This window comes from Suncus etruscus, chromosome 1 (genome assembly GCF_024139225.1).
Source record: "Suncus etruscus isolate mSunEtr1 chromosome 1, mSunEtr1.pri.cur, whole genome shotgun sequence".
Lineage (NCBI taxonomy): Eukaryota > Metazoa > Chordata > Mammalia > Eulipotyphla > Soricidae > Suncus > Suncus etruscus.
The window spans coordinates 132,406,530-132,430,308 of NC_064848.1; the positions used below are offsets into that span (position 1 = coordinate 132,406,530).

At 35.5% G+C, this 23,779-nt stretch overlaps 1 protein-coding gene across 1 annotated transcript in view; it reads right to left on the reverse strand.

The window, feature by feature from the left end:
- The window catches only part of WASL (WASP like actin nucleation promoting factor), a 68,632-nt gene that overhangs the window by 24,430 nt on the left and 20,423 nt on the right, over positions 1–23,779 (reverse strand). Inside the window, exons 2-5 of the mRNA XM_049771066.1 lie at positions 13,304–13,438; positions 11,270–11,356; positions 9,179–9,275; positions 7,044–7,067 (exon numbers count right to left, since the gene is read on the reverse strand). Coding sequence (XP_049627023.1) covers positions 7,044–7,067; positions 9,179–9,275; positions 11,270–11,356; positions 13,304–13,438 — 343 coding nt within the window. The remainder of the gene's footprint in view (positions 1–7,043; positions 7,068–9,178; positions 9,276–11,269; positions 11,357–13,303; positions 13,439–23,779) is intronic.

Below are 23,779 nucleotides of genomic sequence, written 5' to 3' on the forward strand. Positions count from 1 at the left end.
TTATAAATCATTAGCAAAAATGAATTAGCTATCTCTGAAGAAGATGCAAGGATGAAGACTGGAACAAAATAAAGACAGAAGAATGAATAAGAAAACTGAAGTCACAGTTCACCCTCTATCTCTTTCCACAAGCCAGGGTGAGTATCTTTGTTTTATAAGTAGTTGTTCATAACTACTGGCAATAACTATTTAGCATCTTTACATGTGAATTTCACTAGCTATTTTACTAAATAGTTACAACATCTTTAATTATAGCTATTTAGGAAGAAGTTACAGATTTGCAAATATACAGAAAAATCAAAACTGGATATACAATTAAGAATTTTTGAAATCTTTAAATTTATAAATAAAAATGAAAGGCAACTGATGATACTACGCTTATGTCACTGAGCAAACTCATCAATTCTGTTTATAATTCAACAATTCAATGGCCATTGAATATGAAAAAATAACTTTAAAATTCAGAGAAAAACATTTTTTTTTTTAAAAGAGGATTGAGCCAGTGCTTTGGTATTGAAGGGTTTTCCTCTTTCTTTTTTTGTTTTTTTTGTTTTTTTTGGGGGGCCACACCCAGCGCTGCTCAGGGGTTACTCCTGGCTGGCACGGGGGACCATATGGGACACTGGGATTTGAACCAACCACTTTTGGTCTTGGATCGGCTGCTTGCAAGGCAAATGCCACTGTGCTATCTCTCCGGGCCAGAGAAAAACATTTTTTAAATGTATTTAAGAGATTAACTAGGTACTTGTTATTTATTTTTAGGTTTTGGGTCACACCGGTGGCACTCAGGAGTTACTACTGGCTCTGCACTCAGAAATCACTCCTGTCAGGTTGGGGGGATCATATGGGTTACCGGAATTCTAACTACCATCCGTCCAGGGTCGGCTGCAGGGAAAGCAAATGCCCTACCATTGTGCTATCTCTCCAGCCCCAGTACTTGGTTATTCTTATCAAATTCCTATTAACAGACAGGGTACATTTTTTTTGTTCTTTAAACTAATTATTTTGTTTAAACACTAATTACAAGGTTGTTCATAATACAGTTGGGTATCTCACCACCCAATTGCAAAGCTGTTCATGACTGAGTTTCAGTCATATAGTATATAATACCCTTCACCAATGTACATTTTCCACCAATAACCTCAAGTTTTCCTACCCCTGCCGGTATCTGGGGCAGACATTTTTCTTCTCTTTCTCCTTCCCTTTAGACACTGTGGTTTGCACTACTCTTAAAGGAGTATCATGCCTATTACTTAATTTCCTTTCAGCAATCAGTTCTTTTCCAGAGTGATGATTTCAACTATCATTGTCATAGTGGTCCTTTCTCTGCCCTATCTGTACTCCACCACTATTTATGGCAAACTTCCTATTATGGATTGGTCCTCCTGACCCTCATCTCTATTGTCTTGAGATATTATCTACTATCTTTTTTATTTTTTATGTACCTCACAAATGTGTTCATTCGATGTCTGTCCCTCTCCCTCTGACTCATTTTGCTCAACATAATAATCTCCATATCCATACATGTATAAGCAAATTTCATTATTTTTCCCAACAGCTATGTAGTATTCCACTGTGCAGATTACCAGTTTCTTTATCCATTCCTCTGTTCTCAGATACTTGGGTTATATCCAGATTCTGGCTATTGTGAACGGATGGCACTTTTCTTGCATGTATCTGACCCAAGTCCAATACCTGGCACCCTATATGTTTCCCTAAATTCCCACTAGGAATGACCTCCATACCAAACCATGAGTACAGTCAAGTATGGCTGCAAAATACAACCTCCCCCAAATAAAAAGAATAGCAATTCATATTTTGAAAGAAACAGGCATAAGTTTAAAGTGGTATCCTAAAGCCCAATGAAGTTTTTAAAGTGAAACTTAAAAAAGTATTAATTTGTGAATAAAAATGACTTTTTAGTAAAGTTTATGGAAGATTTGTTAATAGGGAAACACTTAATTTCTATGAAAGGGCTGGAACGATAGCACAGTGATAGGGTGTTTGCCTTGCACGGGGCCGAACTGGGTGAGACCTGGGTTTGAACCCAGGTATCCCAGATGGTCCTCTGAGCCTGCCTGCAGCAATTCTGATTTCTGAGCTAGGAGCATCTCTGAGCACACCCCTGAGCATCTCTGGGTGTGGACCCAAAAGAAAAAAAAATAAAAAACCAAAACCACACAAAACAAACACCACTCCCTCAAAAAAATTTTATGAAGTTTAGTTATTTCATTTAGGCAATTATGTTTATTCTAAGAACGCATAGCATATAGATAGAAGTTGTTGCTGTGCAAAACTTAGGAGATCTGGTCTCTGGGTCCAGATCACTGGTGCTTTCTCAGAAGGAAGGAGATGCAGTGCCAACTGTTACAGGGCTCAGAGCTCCACCCACCCACACCCTCTTCTGTTCACATTTAATCGACCCAGCCCCATGATTAATGTCTGAGAGAAGCCACTGCTGTACTGAACCTGGTAGACCCAAGATGCCAATGGTGCTTACTCATTCCAGATACAGATGTGGGCGTATAGTAGCAAATCTCCAAAGTTCACAGTACTGACAGTCTATTTGGAATACAGAAAATGAGATGCAAGAGATGTACAGAAGCCCACTAAATTAGCAAGAAACTATGGCACAGAAGGCCCAACCAACATCTAAATTCTTGGACATTAACTTTTGTCTCACCAATATGAGAAAAATTTTGTAACCAGCAATATAAAGCAAATTATTCTGTACCTACTGAGGGGGCAGGGTAGGGATGGTGGGTAACTGGGACATTGGTAAAGAGGTCACACTGGTGCCTTTGTTATTAACTGTTATTAATGACTGTTATTAACAACTCTGAAAACCATAGCATTTGAAATTTCAAACAGGTGGGGAGCGGAAGAATACATACTATGCAAATATACAATAGAGGAAGCCTAACTACCTTCTTTCCAGTAAAGCAGTCAATGAATTATCTTCCTCTAAGAACGACTATCACATAAAGGCTTTTGAAAATATTCTCACTGAATAATATTTCTAGTTAACTGTAAAGCAGAAGAACCAATTAAAAGTCTTCCTCTTCATCATATAAAAACAGAGAACTCTCACTGAGGAAAAAACAGTTGAAACACAAGGCCTAGAGGCTTCTGATGGCAAGTAGACATGAAGCTGAGAACAAATCACTACAAAGCATCTAAACTAAATGGTGACCCTGACCAACAAAGAGAAAAAAAGATACAGTGACTGGGAGCTACTGAGGAAGACTTGCATTTGAAGAGTGCTATTTTTTAACAAGTAGAATTGGAGAACAGGTGAACTAACAATCTAAATGAGTAACTGAGATAAAACCTCTACTTGGGAAATTAACAGGTGGCTTAATTGTCCACTGCCACCTAGTGGTAATACGCAAAAAGCTGGAAAGTAGTAATGTCTCCAGAAAAGTGGTGTCACATACCAAGACTCTTCAGTGGAAATGAAGTTTCTATTAATTAATTTCATTATTTACTGTGCATTATTTATAAATAAAAGTGAGCAAATTAAATAAGACTATAAACATTGACAATACACCTCTTTAGAATACTATTTTAACTCTATTATTTTAGTGAAAAACAATTTGAAGTGAAAGCACTAAATGGTTACAAATACTGTATATACTAGAAAAAAAGCCGGGATTTTGGGGCACAAAATTTGTGCCGAAAAACTCGAAATAGGCTTATACTCGGGTCATACAGGTCATTAGACTTGGTGCCCCTGCACCAAATCAAATGCATGTAATCTTCAGCCTTCTTTTGCTGTCTGCTGGAGGGGGCAGTGCTTCAGCTCAGTCCACAGCCTCCACTGAGCTGAAGAGGGAGGCGGCTCAACTGAACTGGATGCCACTGAACTATTTAACCCACAATAGTCTGCTCTTTGTATGAGACCAGCAGTAGTAATGATATCTGCGAACTCAGTGATGATGACAATGTCCATGCTGATACCCTCACATCAGATACAGCTGAAGCTGTTTGGACATACAGATGAGGCGAAGGAAGAATCCAGTTTTGAAGGATTTTAACCTTTGTGATTTAGCTTGATTACCTGTTTAGCTATGGTTTTCTATCTTTGAGGGGGAGGGCACACCCGGTGACACTCAGGGGTTACTACTTGCTATGCTCTCAGAAATTGGTCCTGGCTTGGGGGACCATATGGGACACTGGGGGATTGAACCGCGGTCCATCCTAGGCTAGCGGGGACAAGGCAGACACACCTTGCCGCTTCCGCCATTGCTCCGGCCCCTAAGCTACGGTTTTATGCACTTTATTAAGTTTTAAAGTTATTGTTGCTAGTTTATGGTTTTTCTTTAACAATAAATATTGAAAAACATTTAATCTACTGATTCCTCAATTACTGTAATTGTTTTGGGTATATATTTTTATGTTTGAAATTTACCAGTGGCTGCTGCATTTTCCACCTCAGCTTATATTCGAGTCACTAAGTTTTCCCAGTTTTTAGGGTAAAATTGGGCGGGGGTTTGACTTTTACTCGAATATATACGGTAGCTATAGTTTAAAATTTTAAGCCAAGAGCAATCACAGAGAATTGAAATTACATCCAGAGTATCTTTAATAGGGATAAGAAAACTGTGAGACACACTAATGCAAAATAAATTCTATTCACTTATGAAAATATGATTAAGTATTTTAAGCAAAGTATTACACTAATTTTCAATCTACATCTATAATTATTTCTTTAGATATGCTACTTCTGGATGCCTTCCCCAGAGATACTAAATGATAGTGCTAAATAGTAATTTTAGAAAAATATTAAGCAACAAGTTGAAACTTGTACTTTAGTAGAATTTCACAGATGAATACCTTCCAGCTCAGCAGTTCTGCTTCCTTTACCTCCACAATATACTAACTCTGTTAATGAGACAAGCTAATATATCTAAGTCTCAGTTTCTCTTTCAAACTTACCACTGTATACCATAAAGATTAGGAACCTCTGTGCTAGTTTATACAGCTCACAAATATCATATATATGCCCTAGTTTGCTTATATTTAAAATGGGAATAACAGCTACTTCACATGCTGGACAGTACTTGGCATAAGTGATCACAAAACAGCTTTGCTATCACAGCTATTTTATTTTTCATAAAAGAGTATCACCATGCTAATAAGTACTTACTAGTTTCCACAGAAGCCCAATAAAATAGTACTTATCAGTGTAATATTTGGTACATGTTTTATATTAAAAAATAAATTCATTAAGGAAAAAACAGATGATGTATGTTTTAATGTATCTGTTTCTTTTTTATTTACAAGAAACACCTATTCACCAACAGCTATCATACATGAAAAACTGTATGTATTATTTTGTATTTTCCTGAATAAGCATTCTATTTCTGATGAGATCAAAATACTTTTAAAAAGCAGTGGGTTGGGGGCCAGAGAGATAGCATAGTGGTAAGGCATATGCCTTAGACACAGAAGGACAGTGGTTCGAATCCCGGCATCCCATATGCCCCGAGCCTGCCAGAAGCGATTCCTTAGCATAGAGCCAGGAATAAGTGCTGCCGGGTGTGAAACCCCCCCCCCCCCACACACACACACAAATCAGTGGATCTATTTTCCATTATAACAAAAATGCCTGGAGCAATGGTTCTTGTCACTCACTAAAACAGTCATACCATTTAAATGATGTTCATTCTCCAATGAAAAGAAATATACACATAAAATACCATATACAATATTTAGGGATGACTTAACGAAGTTCAGAATGATAACCTATTCTAGAATTATGGGGATTTGTCCTTTATATCTTAGTATATATTTTATATTTTAACAATTCAGTATGCTTATACATTGTAAATTAAACTCAAATTTCCACTGCTAAGTATCAAAATAAGGACATGTACAATTATTACTGATTCTAAAACTAACATCATAGTAAGCACACTTTTTTTTTTTTTTTTTGCTTTTTTGGTAGGCCACAACCAACAATGCTCAAGGCTACTCCTGGCTCTGCACTAGTCATTCCCAGAGGTGCTTGAGGAACCATATGAGATGCTAGAGATCAAACCATAGTTGGTAATGTGCAAGGCAAACACCCTACCCACCGTGCTATCTCTTAGTTCCTAAGTATAATTTTGAAATTGGTAATTTCATGAACAGTAGCAAATATTCTTAAATTAAAAATATTCGAGTTGAAAATGAACAAATATGCTAAACCATATTTACATCTTTTAATAGCTGATTACTCAATTTCTAAACTTAATCATACATACAGAATTTATAGTGATACTTAAGTTCATTCTAGAAAATGTCAATAAAGACCAATTTCTAAGTCTCATCTGCCATTTATTTTAAAGTAAGAACATAGGAGAGATGCAGCAGCAGTAGCACAGGACCAGGTAGGCTTAGTCTCTGGTCCTGGATCACTGGAATCTTTTTATGATGGGGAAGACCCAGTGGCTGCCTTGTTGGTGGGCTCAGAGCTACACTCACCTCGACCTGCTTCTGCTCATATTTAAATGGCTGGCACCACACCATGACAAAGTCAGATGCCACTGTAGCATCAAAGCTGATAGACCTGTGATGCTATGGTGCTTAATCATCCTAGTGATTCACAACACTTCCAAAGTTAACACTATTGACAGTCCAGTAGAAATAAAGAAAATTAGATATGTATAGAATTCCATTAAGCTAAATTAGCAAAAATGATAGCACAGAAGGCACAACGAGAACCTAACAGCTCAGCAAACCCTTGAACACTATTATGAGACATGCACTGTAACAAGCAACAAATTATTTTGTGACTGCTAAGGGGACACCTTGGTCAACACCACTGGAGACATTGGTGGAAGGAAGGTCACAGTGGTGGTGAGACTGGTACTGGAAGACTAAATATATGAAATAACTATTATAAACAAATGTGTAAATCATGGTGTTAAATAAATGCCTGGAAAAAAATAAGAACACAATAACAAAAGTATTTATTTGGTCAGGTATTAAAATACTATATATAAATGTATATGATAAATATAAGACAATTTTTAATACATAATTATGAAAGATCTTACCATTTGGGGGATCTCGTCTTTTCTCTGTTAGAAAGCAAATTAAAAGAATATTAGGCCAACATAGTATGAATAAAGTATAAAACTGAATTCACCTAAACATAGTATAAAGCTGAATTCTTAATGCTAAATTGACATACCTACAGTCAAGAAAGAATTTTTTAAGGGTCTCACATACACACAAGGCATGTTTTTATTGCTAGATCACAATTTTGGCTCTATTACTTCCTTTTAAAAGGAGAAAAAAATAGATTTCTCTGAAGAACTGACATTTGAGTAGATATCTAAAAAAATAAAAAATTAAAAAATGAGAGCAACTATAGAAACTGGAAAGAGCTAAAGAATGGAAGAATTATAAGAAGGAAAACCAGGTTCTGGATTATGTAGGGTTCCAAACAGCATTAAAGACTACAAAGAGTATTCCACATACTAGCTTTATAAACTATGGGCTGCAATTCCATCAAGATTAAAATAAACCAAATAGAAACTATCAAAAAATTGGCAACAGTTCACTCAACAATAAAATTTTAATTCAAAATCAATGATAGAGTGATTCTGAGGATTTCTGGTAATGTTTGCTCATGCTGAATTTCTTGGGTGAAAAGGGATCACAAGAGGAAAATATTTAATAAGTCTGTTTTATGTATGATAACTCTAAAAGAGCTCTGAATAGTGCAAATTACATGGTCTAAACTATTTCTAGAAGCTTACTTTGGCTACCATGGAAAGAGAATAGTAGAGAACAAAAGAAAAGAAGAAAAAGTTCCAATCAATGACATAAAAATTGAAAAACTAGAAAAATTAAACATGTTAACCCAAAAGTAAATTAGATGAGAAATTAAAAATCAGAGAAATCAGTAACACAGAAATCAAGAAAATAAGGACTGTAGAGATAGTACAGAGGGAAAGGCACTTGCTTGCCTTGCATGCAGTCAAGCTGGGTTCGATCACCAGCACCGCATTTGGTACTACTGAGGCAGAATTGTGTGATTCTAGGAGTAAGCTCTAAGCATCAGTGGGCGAGGCTCAAGCCTCCCCCTCAAAAATATACAACAACAACAACAACAACAACAAAAAGCAAGAAAAAAAATCAAAACAATGAATGGTCAATAAAATCAATAGTGGGTTTTTGGACATAAAATTTACAAATTCTTTGCTTGATTCAATTTTTTTAAAAAAATATAAAAACCCAAGCAAACTGTATTAAGAGAGAATAGGGAAAAAATTACAATGGACATTTTAGATATTAAAAAAAAAACCTCAAGAAATTTCTATAAACCTGCTATGCTATGTGATGGGTAATTTAAAAAGAAAATCATGAATTCATATATTCATACTATCTATCTCCCAAGACTGACCCAGGAGGCAGCATAAACCCAGAAATTTAAAATCTTCCAAAAGACAAAAGCCTTGGTCCAGAAAGGTTCTCTAGAAATCTACCAAACCTTCAAAGAAGAATTGCTGCCTATATTCCTTAAGCTTTTCCACAAGATCAGAACAGGAGTCCTTCTGAAAAACTTTCAATATAAGCCTTTATAGCTATGAATATCTCCCTTGGTACTGCTTTGGCTGTGTTCCCTAGGTTCTGACAGTTTCTCCATGATTTTTTTATTTTGAAATCTTTTCAAGTCTTCTTTAATTTCCTCTTTGATGCAGTAGCTTTTTACCAGTATGTTTTTAGTTTCTAAATGTTAAAATTTTTCCCAACTTTCTTTTAATGATTTCTCCTTTATGGCATTACAATAGTCTAAAAAGATACTTATTATCATTTCTATTTTCATGACTTTAACTTGTGTGCCCTCTTTGTTATGATTGGCAAGAAAGAGCTATGAACAATATGTAAATCAATGAGTTAAGGTGCATTTCAATAAAACTTTATTATAAAAGTAGGCAGCAGGCAAGATTTGTCACATGAACTGTAGTTTTTTCAGAACTATCATTTAAAAGAATTGAAAGTGGGAAGGAAGGGAGGGCAATGTGGAAGGAAGGGTAGGAAATGTGAACTGGCAAAGGGTGTTGTACATTGTATGGCAAACTCAATCATAAACAACTTTGTAATTGTGTATCTCATGGTGATTCAATTAATTTATTTATATTAAAAACTAAAAAAATTAAAAAAATTAAAAATAAAAGTTTACCAGATTTCCTTTGTCGTCGACCCAATAAATCTGTAACTGCTTTTCGAAATTTTTTTGCTTCTTCTTCATTGGCAAAATTAAGAGCAACTTGACAAGTCTGAAACATTTCCACCAAAAGATAAACCCCTTAAAATTTAACTTTATAAAAAGAGAACTTATTTTTTATAAACTGAATGACTCAGGAAGACTTAGAAATGAATAAATTCAAGGAAAATACTTAGAAAAGATTCCTACAACATTAAATATTAAATAAGTATTTCATCTTTCACAAAAACAGTGAACTAAATTTGATCCTCAAGCACCACTAGGAGTAAGTCATGACAGCAAGGCGATGTGGTCCAAAAACCAAAGGAAAAAAAAAGAAAGAAAGAAAGAAAGAAAGAAAGAAAGAAAGAAAGAAAGAAAGAAAGAAAGAAAGAAAGAAAGAAAGAAAGAAAGAAAGAAAGAAAGAAAGAAAGAAAGAAGAGAGAGAGAGAGAGAGAGAGAGAGAGAGAGAGAGAGAGAGAAAGAAAGAAAGAAAGAAAGAAAGAAAGAAAGAAAGAAAGAAAGAAAGAAAGAAAGAAAGAAAGAAAGAAAGAGAGAAAGAAAGAGAGAAATAAATAAAGAAAGAAAGAAAGAAAGAAAGAAAGAAAGAAAGAAAGAAAGAAAGAAAGAGAGAAAGAAAGAGAGAAAGAAAGAGAGAAAGAAAGAGAGAAAGAAAGAGAGAAAGAAAGAAAGAGAGAGAAAGAAAGAAAGAAAGAAAGAAAGAAAGAAAGAAAGAAAGAAAGAAAGAAAGAAAGAAAGAAAGAAAGAAAGAAAGAAAGAAAGAAAGAAAGAAAGAAAGAAAGAAAGAAAGAAAGAAAGAAAGAAAGAAAGAAAGAAAGAAAAGGTTAAATTGTAGGTCTATTCTGTCTTTATTAGTTTGATGATATTTTACAATATAATTACAGGTCCCTTCAAAGTTTAACTTTAATTTGGTTAAATTATTGAAAATAAAATGTATATTAGTTAACATTGTAACTACATACTTTCTTTTGTTTTGTTTTGTTTTTGGGCCACACCCGGTGATGCTCAGGGGTTTCTCCTGGCTATGCGGTCAGAAATTGCTCCTGGCGTGGGGGACCATATAGGACACCAGGGATCAAAACAAGGTCCGTCCTGGGTCAGCCGCGTGCAAGGCTAACTCCCCTACCACTGCACTATTGCTCTAGTCCCAGCAACTACATACATATTTATAATAAAGGCTTCCCTAAAGTAACAGCTAAAAAATAATTCCTAAAAAGATGTTGTATCATTTAATCCAACCTTCATTTCTTTTCTACTGGAAAAAATGTAAAAATATAAAAGCACAAAAAATTTAAAATTAACCATAACCCATTACTTCAGACAAGATTCCTATAAAGTAATGATGCCAAAGTCACATTTTCTGCAAGCATATAAAACATTTAAAATACTCGATTTCCTCCAGCTATTGATTTAGAACTCTTTTAGAACACAAATTGCTCTTTCACAAAATAATATGAATAATTAATATTTAATGACCTAACAATATATGCTTAAATATTTAAATTTGTAATATTAAAAAATTAAGTTAAACAAACTAAGATTTCATTTTTATAAACAAAAGTTCAGAAAGTAAACTATTTGCCCAAAGTCACACATGAATAAAAAAAAAAAACACTTTTAGAAAGCAAATTAAATCAAGAGTTTGTTTTTTTTTTAAAGTTCTTGGCCCTTAATATTTTCCTTGGCTAAAATTTATAACCACTCAAGACAGTTTTGCTTATAATGGTTATTCAGTGTATCATTTATTTGAAAGTAAATATTAAGAATAAAATTTCTAATTTTAAAAATATTCATTACTATTAATACCAACATTATATACATAAATTTTAGTTAACAGTATCAAACTTTGTCAGTAACTGTGACGTATACATAAATGACTAAAAACTTATTGTGCCCTTAAAATTCCAGCAATTTTATCATTTGTTGTAAAATCTGCAACAGAGTTAATTTATATCTTACACAATATGTACACACAGGACCCATAAAATGCTTACACAAATGTACAAGCATAAATTAAACAGGGTAATATTGAAAAATAGGACTTACATCTCCAGCGAAGGTATGAAAATATCCTCTAGGACTATTATATACAAAGTTATTGTATAGTTCTTGTTCCCACAATAATCTTCCATCCTAGATAAAAGTTGAAAATAAGAGTTACCCAAAAATAAAATAAAATTGCTAGGAATAAAAGTAGATGGTCTATATTAAGGAAATTGCTTATAATGTCTTTTTGCTTTTATATATGAATAATAGAATGAAATTTAATCAGTAAATTCCTAATTACAAAACAGTATGCTGGTAATGTTTCCTTCCTAAAAACTCTCATGCAAGTGTATTAATTCGGTATGACCACTTACAAATTCTTACCAAGGAATTCCCAACTAGGATTACTTGGTCATACACACAACTAAAACCCTTTCTCACCAGGTTATCAAATAAAGGCTACTTTTGTAAATGTACTGATTATCAATAGATAGTTCTATAAACATTTTCAATTGTGTACAAAACACTTCTTTTCCTCAATTTTCTGAATGCCAGGAAGGTCAGAAATACATTTACTGTACTGCTTATTAATAATCTTTGAACTCCTAACTTTTGCAAAGTGGTTTTCTAATTAACACTGTGATGAATAGCATCAATCATTGCAGAGACTGATTACTAAAGTGACCAAGAGTAAATTCTGGCTAAGTGAGCCATAGATGATTATCATATCTGTGACTGTCATAAAGAAATTACTATTAACTTCAGCATTAAAGGTGACTAAGTCCATATAAACAATGGCTACCACAACTGAAAATTAAGTGAATAGTAAAATATAAACACTGCCTTTTTCTGAAATATGAAGTTTTATCTAAATCACAATTTTAAAGTATTTGAAATAGACTATATACGCACATCATCATGACTCCTATGACAGAATTAACTTTCTCTACTCTCAAGGTGTGTATATATACAAATACATTATATATTCCTTACCTAAGAAGTGTTTCTTACTGGTGATGTTAATAGTCTTAGGAGCTTCTTTCAAACTGTACTTGTTCTTTATTACTCAGAATCAATGACTTTTCATTTCAGCAAAAAGATATCTTACTTATACAGTAACTCATGAATACCTGACAAAGGACATCCAATCTAGATTGGCATTTATAATATGAAAAGTTGAAACTATGAATACGTTCCGAAACCAAAGAAGGAAAAAAATGGGTGTAAATACATTACTAAAAAACTGTATAATGCAGGAGTTGGAGCAACAGGACAGTAGGTAGGGTGTTTGCTTGCAAAAAGCTGACTGGGTTCAATCCCTGGCATCTTATCCCCCCGCCCCCAAAGACTGCCAGGAGTAATTTCTGAGTGCAGTGCCAGAAATCAGCCATGAGGGTTACTAGGTGTGGTCCCAAAACAAAACAAAACAAATTGTATAATGTTAACTAGCCAGAACTGAAGTAAATAACCTACAGTCCAATCCAAAATGTACCCTCACAGTTTCCTGACAGGACAAAGCATTAGAGTCTATAATGAGCAGGATAGAATGAAACTATATGAAAAAAGAATGTGAGGAAAGCCTGAGATCCAATGACATGAAAAATAAGAACAAAAGAATCCCAGCCACCCACCATAATGTGTGGTGAAGAAAGCAGAAAAATAAAATAGGAAGTATTCAAATTCTGGATCAGGGCCTATTTCCTTCTGATCACAATGTCTGTGTTCCAATAGCCAAAAGCAATCTTCACTATTGCAATATTAAGTGCAATTTATTTATTTATTTATTTATTTATTTATTTATTTATTTATTTATTTATTTATTTATTTATTTATTGTGTTTTTTGGGTCACACCCAGCAGTGCTCAGGGAATCCAGGCTCAGAAATTGTTCCTGGCAGGCACAGGGGACCATATGAGATGCCGGGATTCGAACCGATGACCTCCTGCATGAAAGGCAAACGCCTTACCTCCGTGCTATCTCTCCGGCCCCTATTAAGTGCAATTTAAATATCAGAGGATGAACAGTTAAATTGATGTACACTAAATGTGTACAAAATTACAAATGATGGTGTAAAATAGGCAAAACAAAACTCACCTTAATATCAAATATTCTTAAAAAATAAGATCTCTGTGGATTGTCCTTAACAAGACAAGCAACACCACTGCATTTCTTTGACCACATACAGTTCCGATCTGCTGCATATAACTGTACCACTGCTGAAGACATAGTCTGTAAAACAAATATTTATACCCATTAAACTATTGCTGAAGTTCTGACTGCACAGCAATAAGATGACAAACTAGTGTTTGAAATTCTTTTATGTAAATAACTAAAACAATAAACACATTACATATTGAAAGCTAACATCTACTCATTCATGTATCAGAATATGCTAAGCCCTTTAAAAGATAGCCCTATTGAAACTTTTATTTCTATTGTAACCTAATTTTATGCTGGAGAAACCAAAGGTTAGAGGACAAATAATAACACCAAATAGCAGAATTGAATTTCTAATCCAGTAAATATTTAAGAAATATAGTAAGAATAATAGTGTTGGGGCCAGAGAGATAGCATGGAGGTAAGGCGTTTTGCTTTCCATGCAGAAGGACAGCGGTTCGAATCCTGGCATCCCATATGGTCCCCCAAGCCTGCCAGGAGTGATTTCTGAGCATAGAGCCAGAAGTAACCCCTGAGCGCTGCTTGGTGACCCAAAAACCAAAAAAAGAAAAAAAAAATCAAAGTCAAATAAAGGGAGATTGTTTATATATATATTAGGGTTATATGATTTCTTTTCCTTTTTCTTTTTTTGGTTTTTAGGTCACACCTGGTGCTCTGGGGTTACTCTGTCTCTGTGTTCAAAGTTGCTTCTGGCAGGCTCAGGGGACCATGTGGGATGCCGGGATTCGAACCACAGTCTGTCTTGTGCTGGCTGCGTGCAAGGCAAATGCCTTACCAATGTGCTATTGCTCCAGCCCCATTAGTGTTATATGATTTCTATACAGCAGTTGACCACTTTATTATAGGCACTAAATCAAAAACAACTAAAAGAAAGATTTGTGGTTACTAATTAATTCTAGGGCTGGACATTGAACATAGGTTCTGAAATACAAAGCCTGTGAGATAATTCTTGTTTTTCTTTTATTTGGGGGGGGGGGGGCACACTCGGTGATGCTAAGGATTTATCCTGGCTATGAGCTCAGAAGTTGCTCCAGGCTTGAGGGACCATATGAGATGGTGGGGGATGGAACCATGGTCAGTCCTAGGTTAACGCACGTAAGGCAAGTCCCCTACCACTTGCACCACTGCTGTGAGGTAATTCTAGCATCGCCTTCATTAAAGACAGAACAATTTTAAGCTATATCCTTAAAGCTAAAATTCTGGAAGGTAAAGATAAAGAGTACAGGGTATGCCTTTGCCTTGTGCCCTGTTGTCCCATTTCAATCCTCAGTAACACATAATTGGTCTCCTGAACATAGCCAGTTGGTAATCTATGAGTCCAGAGTAAGGACTGAATAGAGTTTGTTACGGTGACCCCCACATATCAATTTTAAATTGATGTAACTGAAAGAAAAACGATAGCAATTTACATGTTGACACAGTATAAAAGTTATACCGATAATACTAAAGAGGATTAGATACAATTTTCACAAGGATCTGAGCTAGATTGGTTCCAATTTCTCCAAGAATATGCTTAACTAGTAGATTCTGAAATATGAGAAGCTAATTCATTTACACACAATAGACTCCTTAGAGCATTACAGTTTTCCAGTATGCTGCTACATTCCCTGATGACTATACAGTAATTTTTTTAAATCCTAAATTGTTTCATGTTTAAGTTATTCTTTACTCAGTCTATAAAAAAGGATGAAAACAAATACTGTGTATTAAAAAAATCCTTCAAAAACAAACCAATAACTTGTTGAAATAGTAAAATATATTATAGTACTGTGATAATTATTCATATACATCAGTTTAACAAAAAATAATTCGGTAAAAATAAGTAAATGTGATTAAGTTAAAAAAAAGGCATATCAGCTCAATGAATGATTGGGCACCAAATTAAGAAAGACCACATTACAATTTTAATTTTTTATTTAAACTACGACTGTAGAATGATAAGACTGCAAAGAACTATTAACAATAAAGTCAGAAATGTCAAACAAGAGCCTTGAGTTTAAAATTTCTAATTTTCCAGCTAATAGTACAAGTTACACTCTACTTTTGCAGACCAAACTTATCTTTGCATTTCAGCATCATAAAGTATCAGGGACATTTTCACAAGACCCTACCACCAACACACATACCACACACAAACACACACACAAAATCCCAGTTTGACTTTTAGTCACTCCAAATAAACCTTTGCTCTACTCCATTCGATAATCTCAATTCCAGACACCCTGACCCCAAACCTACAATGCTGACAGCTTCAGAAAAATAGATTTTTGCATATATTATCTAAAGGTATTGAAAACTAAATTAATTTTAAAAATTATGAGAAAACGTTTTCTAAAAATTGCATATAAATTAGGGCTCATTCTGTATTTATAAAAAAAAGGCAATGAGTACTCTAACATCAAAAAAAAAAAAACCTTGAAAGTCCCCTTATTTTACTTTTTTAAACAGAAATCAAGAATGACTTGTAAAAGAGTATTAAACAGGTTTGATATTTCACTATGAACATCCCTTAGCAAAGAACCAAACTGTTACCTGGATGTATATATAACGTGTCCATAAAACAAAATACTCATTTGCTTGAGAAATAAAGACAAGACTCTGAAATAATTCTATGATTTTTCATATGAAAATGATTGGCAGTATAAAGCTTATTCTAAAATAAATAACTTATAAAAATTGTAATTGTAATGAACCTTGCTAATTCTAAGAAATTTTAGTAACTGAATTTTCAAAATTTTTACAATCCTATTTTAGCCTGAGTGTGCCTATTTCATTTTATAGTCTTATAGTAAAGTTTAAATTATATGTCATAGCACTTTATGAAGCCTTTTCTGATTAAGAATCATAGTGTGGGGCCGATGAGATAGCATGGAGGTAAAGCCTTTGCCTTTCATGCAGGAGGTCATCGGTTCGAATCCCGGCATCCATATGGTCCCCTGTGCCTGCAAGGAGCAATATCTGAGCCTGGAGCCAGGAATAACCCCTGAGCACTGCCGGGTGTGACCCAAAAACCACCAAAAAAAAAAAAAAAAGAATCATAGTGAATAGCAAAGTAGCTTACATATTAGCATTTCATATGCAAAAGTTAGAAATATAGAAAGTTACTATCTCTTACTTTAGATTGACAGTGCCTAATTAGGTTTTCTGAAAACATTCCTTCCATTCCCTTAAAGTAATTACAGCTACCAACTTCATTATTCCCGGTATTTCATAATCAAGAAGATAATATTGAAAAAACATCCAAAGGACAAGTACTTAGGAAATTTATTTCTTATCAGCGCAAAAGGAAGAAATCCTGCAGAAATTGAGCTACTTTATGCAATTTGATATTTCAGTACTGTTATTGGAGTAACACATTCACATTTAGAACTTTCACTATCAAGAGCAAAAATTAAATATAAGATAAATTCCAGGATTAGTCGGGCACTTTCTACTGGGCTGAATCAACAACAAAATATTACCACCAACTACCAATCTCTTTTTCTCTGTAATTCGTAGGAATCTATGAAAATTTTGTTACATCAAAAGATCTTCTATCAAAGAGTGTTGGAGTAACTAATCAGGATATTTCTTCTTTGTTTGTGCTAGTTTCATGTGGGCGGGAAGAACCTCTGGATTGGCCCCCTAACCCCACCTGTTCTCCACCTATGGGGGTGGTCCTTCTCTTCCAAAAAAAGACCTTAGGTCAGTGACTTCCAACTGTTTAGGTTCAACAGCTAGCCTGTCTGCTTAATGATGCCCTTTTGCCAGATTACAGCTAGCTTGTGGTGGAAGTTCTGAACCTGTTTCATCTATCTAACCTGGTGTGGATTATTTCCTAGTATAGGCACTGCTTCCAGACCCATGTCCCCCCAACCCCACTGGGACTTCCTCTAAAAAAGAGCACATTTTTTGGGATTGGTTTATTACCCATTATACAGATTAATTCTCTTAAGCTATTAGAGCTTTACAAACCCTATGCTCCATCTCACCTACACTACATTTATGTAAACAGATTTTTTAAACTAAAAATGACATGCTATCACTTCAATACCATGCTGTAATAGAATAATCTTTAAATTCAAGGCATTTGGTATATAAAGGAACAACTATTAACTTATACAATGATTAAAATTTTTAATATCCATGTATGGAGAATAAGAGGGTAAAGTCTGTTAAAAATGTATAAACCTAAATGATGAACATATAGAAATCTTGTAAATATCAAGTTTTCTATAGGTATGAGATTATTTCTGAAAAACAAAAACAAAACAAGCAAAACTTCTTAGATTAGGACTGGAGACATGGCTCAATGGCGGTAAAATATGTGTGGTACAGGTGTGGCACAGCCCAAAGTTTAAACCCAGAAACAAAATCAGAGATCAGGAAAAAAGGTACTTCATTTTCCTTGGTAGAATGAGCAAAAAGAATGGGAGAGGATTCTGAATTCTTGTTGACAATAAAGTGTTTATAATAAACACTGAGGTTATTTAATGCTGAATAATCACATATTATAATTATTATTGTAATAACCCAAATATGCCAAGGGAAATAAAATTTTAATATTTTCAATAACTAGTTGAATATATTATATAAACTAATACTTAAATATGTAAATGTTTATAATTTTATAAATATAAAATATAATAAAAGTAAACAAGGAAAATTAATAAAACAAGTCTTTTATTATTATTATTATTATTATTATCATGACCTACATTAATAAACAAAACATCCCAGAGTTTTGAGTCTGTGTTTCTCTTTCCAAGTTTCTTTTTTTGTTTATTTTTGGGCCACACCCATGATGCTCAGGAGTTACTCCTGGCTGTGGCTCAGAAATCCCTGTCCCGGGGGACCATATGGGAGACTGGCGATTGAACCCAGGTCGGTCCTGGTTCAGCTGAGTGCCAGGCAAACATCCTACTGCTGTCCTATCACTCTTGCCCCATCTTTCCAAGTTTCTAAAGTCTGAACTACAAAAATCTGTCTCACGTTCTCTAATTCCTAAAACCTAAGCTTTCAATGTTTCAAAATACTATTTAAAGTATTCACATAAAATGTCTTATTTTTATCTTGAATATATAATGCCAATATAAAACATCATAAAAAGAAAAATATGGCTGAGTTTTCATTATTATGCAGTAATCTCAAAGAGTAAACTATGATGGGATGGGGCAGAGTTTAGGACCACACCTGGCAAAGTCTGGGGGCTACTTTACTATAATTAGGGGTTACTCATGGTGGACTTCAGTGGTTAACGTAGTACCAGGATGCATGTAAAACAAATTTGTTGAGCTATCTTTCAAAAGCACACAGAGGATGAAATGATAACACAATCAGTAGGGTATTTGCCTTGCATCTGATCAACTAGGGTTTAATCCCTGGCATCCCATATGGTCCCCAAGTCTGCCAGGAGTAAGTGGAGTGGCACTAGCTGTAGCCAAAAAAAAAAGGAGGAACACAAATACCTTAATCTAAAAAGAAATTTATCTTATATATAGTTACCCCAGTTTTCACAGTACCATTAGTTGAAGAGACTATCTTTACTCCATTTCATGTTCTCAGTTCCTTTATCAAAAGATACAAAAAAAAAAAAAAAAAAACCCACCAAAAAACTAGTTTTGTCATTGGGCATTTGAATCTACCACATTAATTGGAGAGCCTATATTTATCTTTATTCCAGACCCAGGCAGTTTTAATCATTACAGCTTTACAGTACAATTCCAAAATAGGAATACCTCTGAAAGAAATACTTAAATTTTTATTTTATTTTATTTTTGGTTTTTTGGGCCACACTCATTTGATGCTCAGGGGTTACTCCTGGCTAAGCGCTCAGAAATTGCCCCTGGCTTGGGGGGACCATATGGGACGCCGGGGGATCGAACCACGGTCCTCCTTGCTAGCGCTTGCAAGGCAGACACCTTACCTCTAGTGCCACCTCTCTGGCCCCATACTTAAAATTTTAAACAACAACATTAAAGACTGGAAGGAGGTCACCAGGGACTGGGGATGGGGTTGGGGCAAAACAAAGCAACTCTGAATCAGTTAACAAGCAGAATTCCAATAGTAAAGAAAAAAGGGATAAAAACACCTTCAGTCTTACTCTAGCACAAACAAGTCTGGGGTCTTGATAGGTATTTAAGAAGACTCATGTGTCAAGCATATTCATCATTTGTCAAATATTTAAATACCTACTATGTACAAAGACTGTAAAAGAGGGGTGGAGTGGGAGTGGAAAGCAATATTAAATAAAAAAACTAATTAGATATTGCTTCCATGAAATGTATCCTAATAGATATTAGCCATAATTACAAATGCCACAAAAAAATTTTGCAAGAAAAATATGTAACCCAATTTGAGTGGAAAGACTTCACTTTAGGAAAATCACATGCACCCACAAAATGAAAAAAGCTCTAGAAAGGTGATAAAGACTATGGAAAGGCAAGCACATTCTAGGAAGACATGTCAACAAGGTCCTACAATGGCAAATGGTTGGCAAGTTAGGGAGCTTTAAAGTGTAGAGACAAAACAAAATGGGGTAGTATAAAATGAAGCTACAACTATAATATCAGAGTATCACCAAACATGGCTCGACTGCGAGAGAATCGTACACAGGTTAGAAGACTTAGAGAAGTGATTATCATTCCTGTAATGGTTCTTAATTGCTCTTAGTACCCCAATTATTATGCACTATCCTCCTCCACTAACCCCAGATTCATCCAAATTATTTTCTTAACCCCAAAAACCTCAATAAATATAACCGGAAGCTTGAAAAGTAATTGTGGCCTTCCCTTTAGTAACTACTTCTCTAAAACACTGGTTTAAAAAAGCCACATGATGGGGCCAGAGAGATAACACAGTGTTAGGGCATTTGCCTTGCAGGCAGCCAATCCAGAACTGATGGTGGTTGGAATCCCAGCATCCCCTAAAGTCCCCGTGCCTGCTATGAGTGATTCTTAAGCACAGAGCAACCATGGGGTGTGACCCAAAAAACAAAAAACAAACAAAAACAAAAACAAAACAAACCAGAAACATGAAAAGCAAGGTGCCAACTTTCCATCAGATATTCAACATTAGCAAGCCTATGCAATAGAATAAGACTAACTACCCCAATTGAGAAATAAATTGGTTTTACTTTAAATCATGAAGCTTTGTGGTGATTTGTTTGATGTCTCTTACTTTCCTAAGTAAACTTCCTTTATCATGGAGCCAAGAAAATAGTTCAATGGACTAAAGTCTATGTCTACTCGGTTTGATTCCTAGAAATACATGGCCTCAGACCACTGCTAGGTATAACCCTTGTGCCCAGCCCCCAGTGCTGCTCAACAAGCAGCAGTGCATCATTACCAGCCTGGTCCAAGAGTACTGAACTATCTATGACTGCACAATCAAGGAAAGTATAAATGGAAATAGCACCAGGCCAATTAAATACTGCTCTAGAGATTCTGCCCAAACTACTGAGTTTTTATCTTTCATCTATTATTTCCATCCCTACTCCTTGTCTATTTATTCCTCTTGCAACATCAACTGGATCATATAAAAGGTGAAGTGTGGGTTTGGATTTCCAGGGAATGAAAGTGGCAAGGAGATCCACTATTGAACATACCAAAAAAAGTTCATCCAGTTTTATATTTTCTGTACAAAGGCTTGCTTATTTAACAAAGTGGACTACAGACCTTGTACCCACAAGCTTGTCCTATAAATAAGTTTTAGAACACAGGAGACTTAGACATCTCTAAATTATTTATAATTGATATAGCACTAATAAGTGGCAGAGTTGAGAAACCAAATGATCCATGCAGCCTAAAATATTGACTTAATAAGTAAAGTTCAGGAGAATCAAAAAAAATGAACTAGAGTAAAGTTTTAGAAATGAAAAATGAAGAGATTATTGGGAAATTTATCCTAAATCCACCAGTCTTTGACATCTGACAAATAAGTTGAAATCCGCACTTAATTTCTTTCTGAGGACTGCTTTAAAAGTTTGACAAAAATATGGTAAAAATACATCACATGGTACCTGGCTCTGGCTTACAGGAATATCCAATTCTCTTCTCCCCTCCTCTCCCCCCTTCCCCCCGCCCCCACCCCCCCAACCACCCCCCTACCGCTGTGCTATCGCTCCGGCCCCCAGAATCTTTTTTAAAGCTAAGATTTATTTCTATTATTCCTCATTTGACTTAATTTATATTAGTATAAACCTGGATATTAATCACACTAATGAGTCCTAAGTTGCTGTAACTTTCATTTCTATCCCAATCAGCCCTACTCAAAATCTCTTTTTCTTTGTTAGTAATTTATCTAATTAAAGAACCATGATTAAAAGTTATTGACAAGGGCCCAGAGAGATAGCACAGCGGTGTTTGCCTTGCAAGCAGCCAATCCAGGACCAAAGGTGGTTGGTTCGAACCCCGGTGTCCCATATGGTCCCCCGTGCCTGCCAGGAGCTATTTCTGAGCAGACAGCCAGGAGTAACCCCTGACCCAAAAACCAAAAAAAAAAGAAAAAAAGAAAAAAAAAAGTTATTGACAATTTAGATTTATCACTACTGTTCCCAGACTCCATCATCCCCCATACAAAGTTTGGTGGTAATAGCTTTCATCTCATGTTTTCAGTGTGGTCGAATCTGTATGCATTGGATATATACCATATCTACTCGAGTACACCCAAACTTGGCTTATACTCAGATCATAAAGGTTATTTGATTTGATGCATATGCACCGAATCCAGTCCTCTTTCTGTCTTCTGCTGGAGGGGGCGGTGCTTCAGCTCAGTCTACAAGTCTCCACTGAGCTGAAGAGGTAGGCGGCTGAACTGAACTGGTTGACACTGAACTATTTAACCCACAATAGTCTGCGCTTTGCATGAGATTGACAGCAGTGATGATATCTGCGAACTCAGTGATGATGACAATGTATATGCTGATACCCTCACATCAGATACAGCTGATGCTCTGTTTGGACATAGAGACAGTTTTTCTTTAGCAATAAATATTGAAAAACATGTAACCTATTGATTCCTCAATTATTGTAATTGTTTTGGGGTACATATTTTTATTCTTGAAATTCACCATTTTCCACCTTGGCTTATACTTAAGTCACTAAGTTTTCCCAGTTTTTACGGCAAAATTAAGGGGGTCACCTTATACTCAAGTATACACTGTAGTTACACTGCTTTCCCAAATCACTGGTATTATAGAAGCCCAGACTCCTGTTCCCCCATTACTTCCCTTTTCCATCTTCCTTCCTGCCTTAATTTCTTTCCTTCTCTATCCTCCTCTTTCCTAAACTCTGAGGTAAAGGGTGATCAAGGCATCCCTCTAGCTGAATCATAGTAGCTAATCATGGGTCAAATAACTCAACATTGTTGAGGTCTTCTCAGGTCTCTAGTCACTATTCAGGTGTCAGTTGTAAAATTACTCCTCATGATGTGAAATCATCCCACACATCTTATTTTCAACCCCAGATGAATGGGTCTGAAGTGCATAGCCGCAAAGAATAAATAAACCTACCCAGGCAGGAAAGAATCATGGAGTCAGTTTGCATCTCATCTCATGGTCTCTCTGCCTGCCCAGACTGACCTTTATTAAACCAGTACAAATTCACCAGGAAAAAGTACCTATACAGGTGGACATTTACAAGTCTAAGGGTTAGGTGAAAAGGAGAGAGGAAATTGGGGAAATGCCTATGCTTTGGGTAAAGGCAAGGTGTAACCTAACAGATAATATCCTATATGCCCTGTCATTGCAGATTATGAAAATTCTGATGGAAATAATTTGATCCCATATCAAGAGAAATGCATATGCAGCTTTTCTCACACCTGTCAGTCTACACATAAAACAGGAATTAGCTTTCTCTAATTCTTACTTTATGTTCTTGTTTGATATTTCAATTCCATGTTCTGAAAGCTGAAAAATACTTTTGCCCTCCTCCTCTTATTATTTTACTTTTATTTTTAAAATTTTGGGAGCTTCTGGGCCACATCCAGCAATGATCAAGGCTTATTCTTTACTTGGCACTCTGAGTTACTACTGGTCGAATTACTACTGGTGGTGATTGGTAAAACCCTATGGAATGCTGAATTTGGGCCAGCTACATGCCAAACTCCCTACCTGTTGTACTATCCAGCCCTCCTCCTTTTACTTAACTTTCTCACCTTTTAAACTGCAGAGATCACCTATAGGACCCCTTCCCCAACTCCCACACAGCCACAAGTGATAATATGCTGTTAAATTCTACTATTTTCTTGTTTGTTTTGAGGCCATAACCAGCAGTACTCAGGGGTTACTCCTGGCAGGCTCAGGAGACTATATGGGGCGCAGGGGATCAAACCCAGGTTCTTCCTGGGTTAGCTGCATGCAAGGCGAACGGCCTACCACTGTGCTATCGCTCTGGAGGGTCCAAATTCTTACTA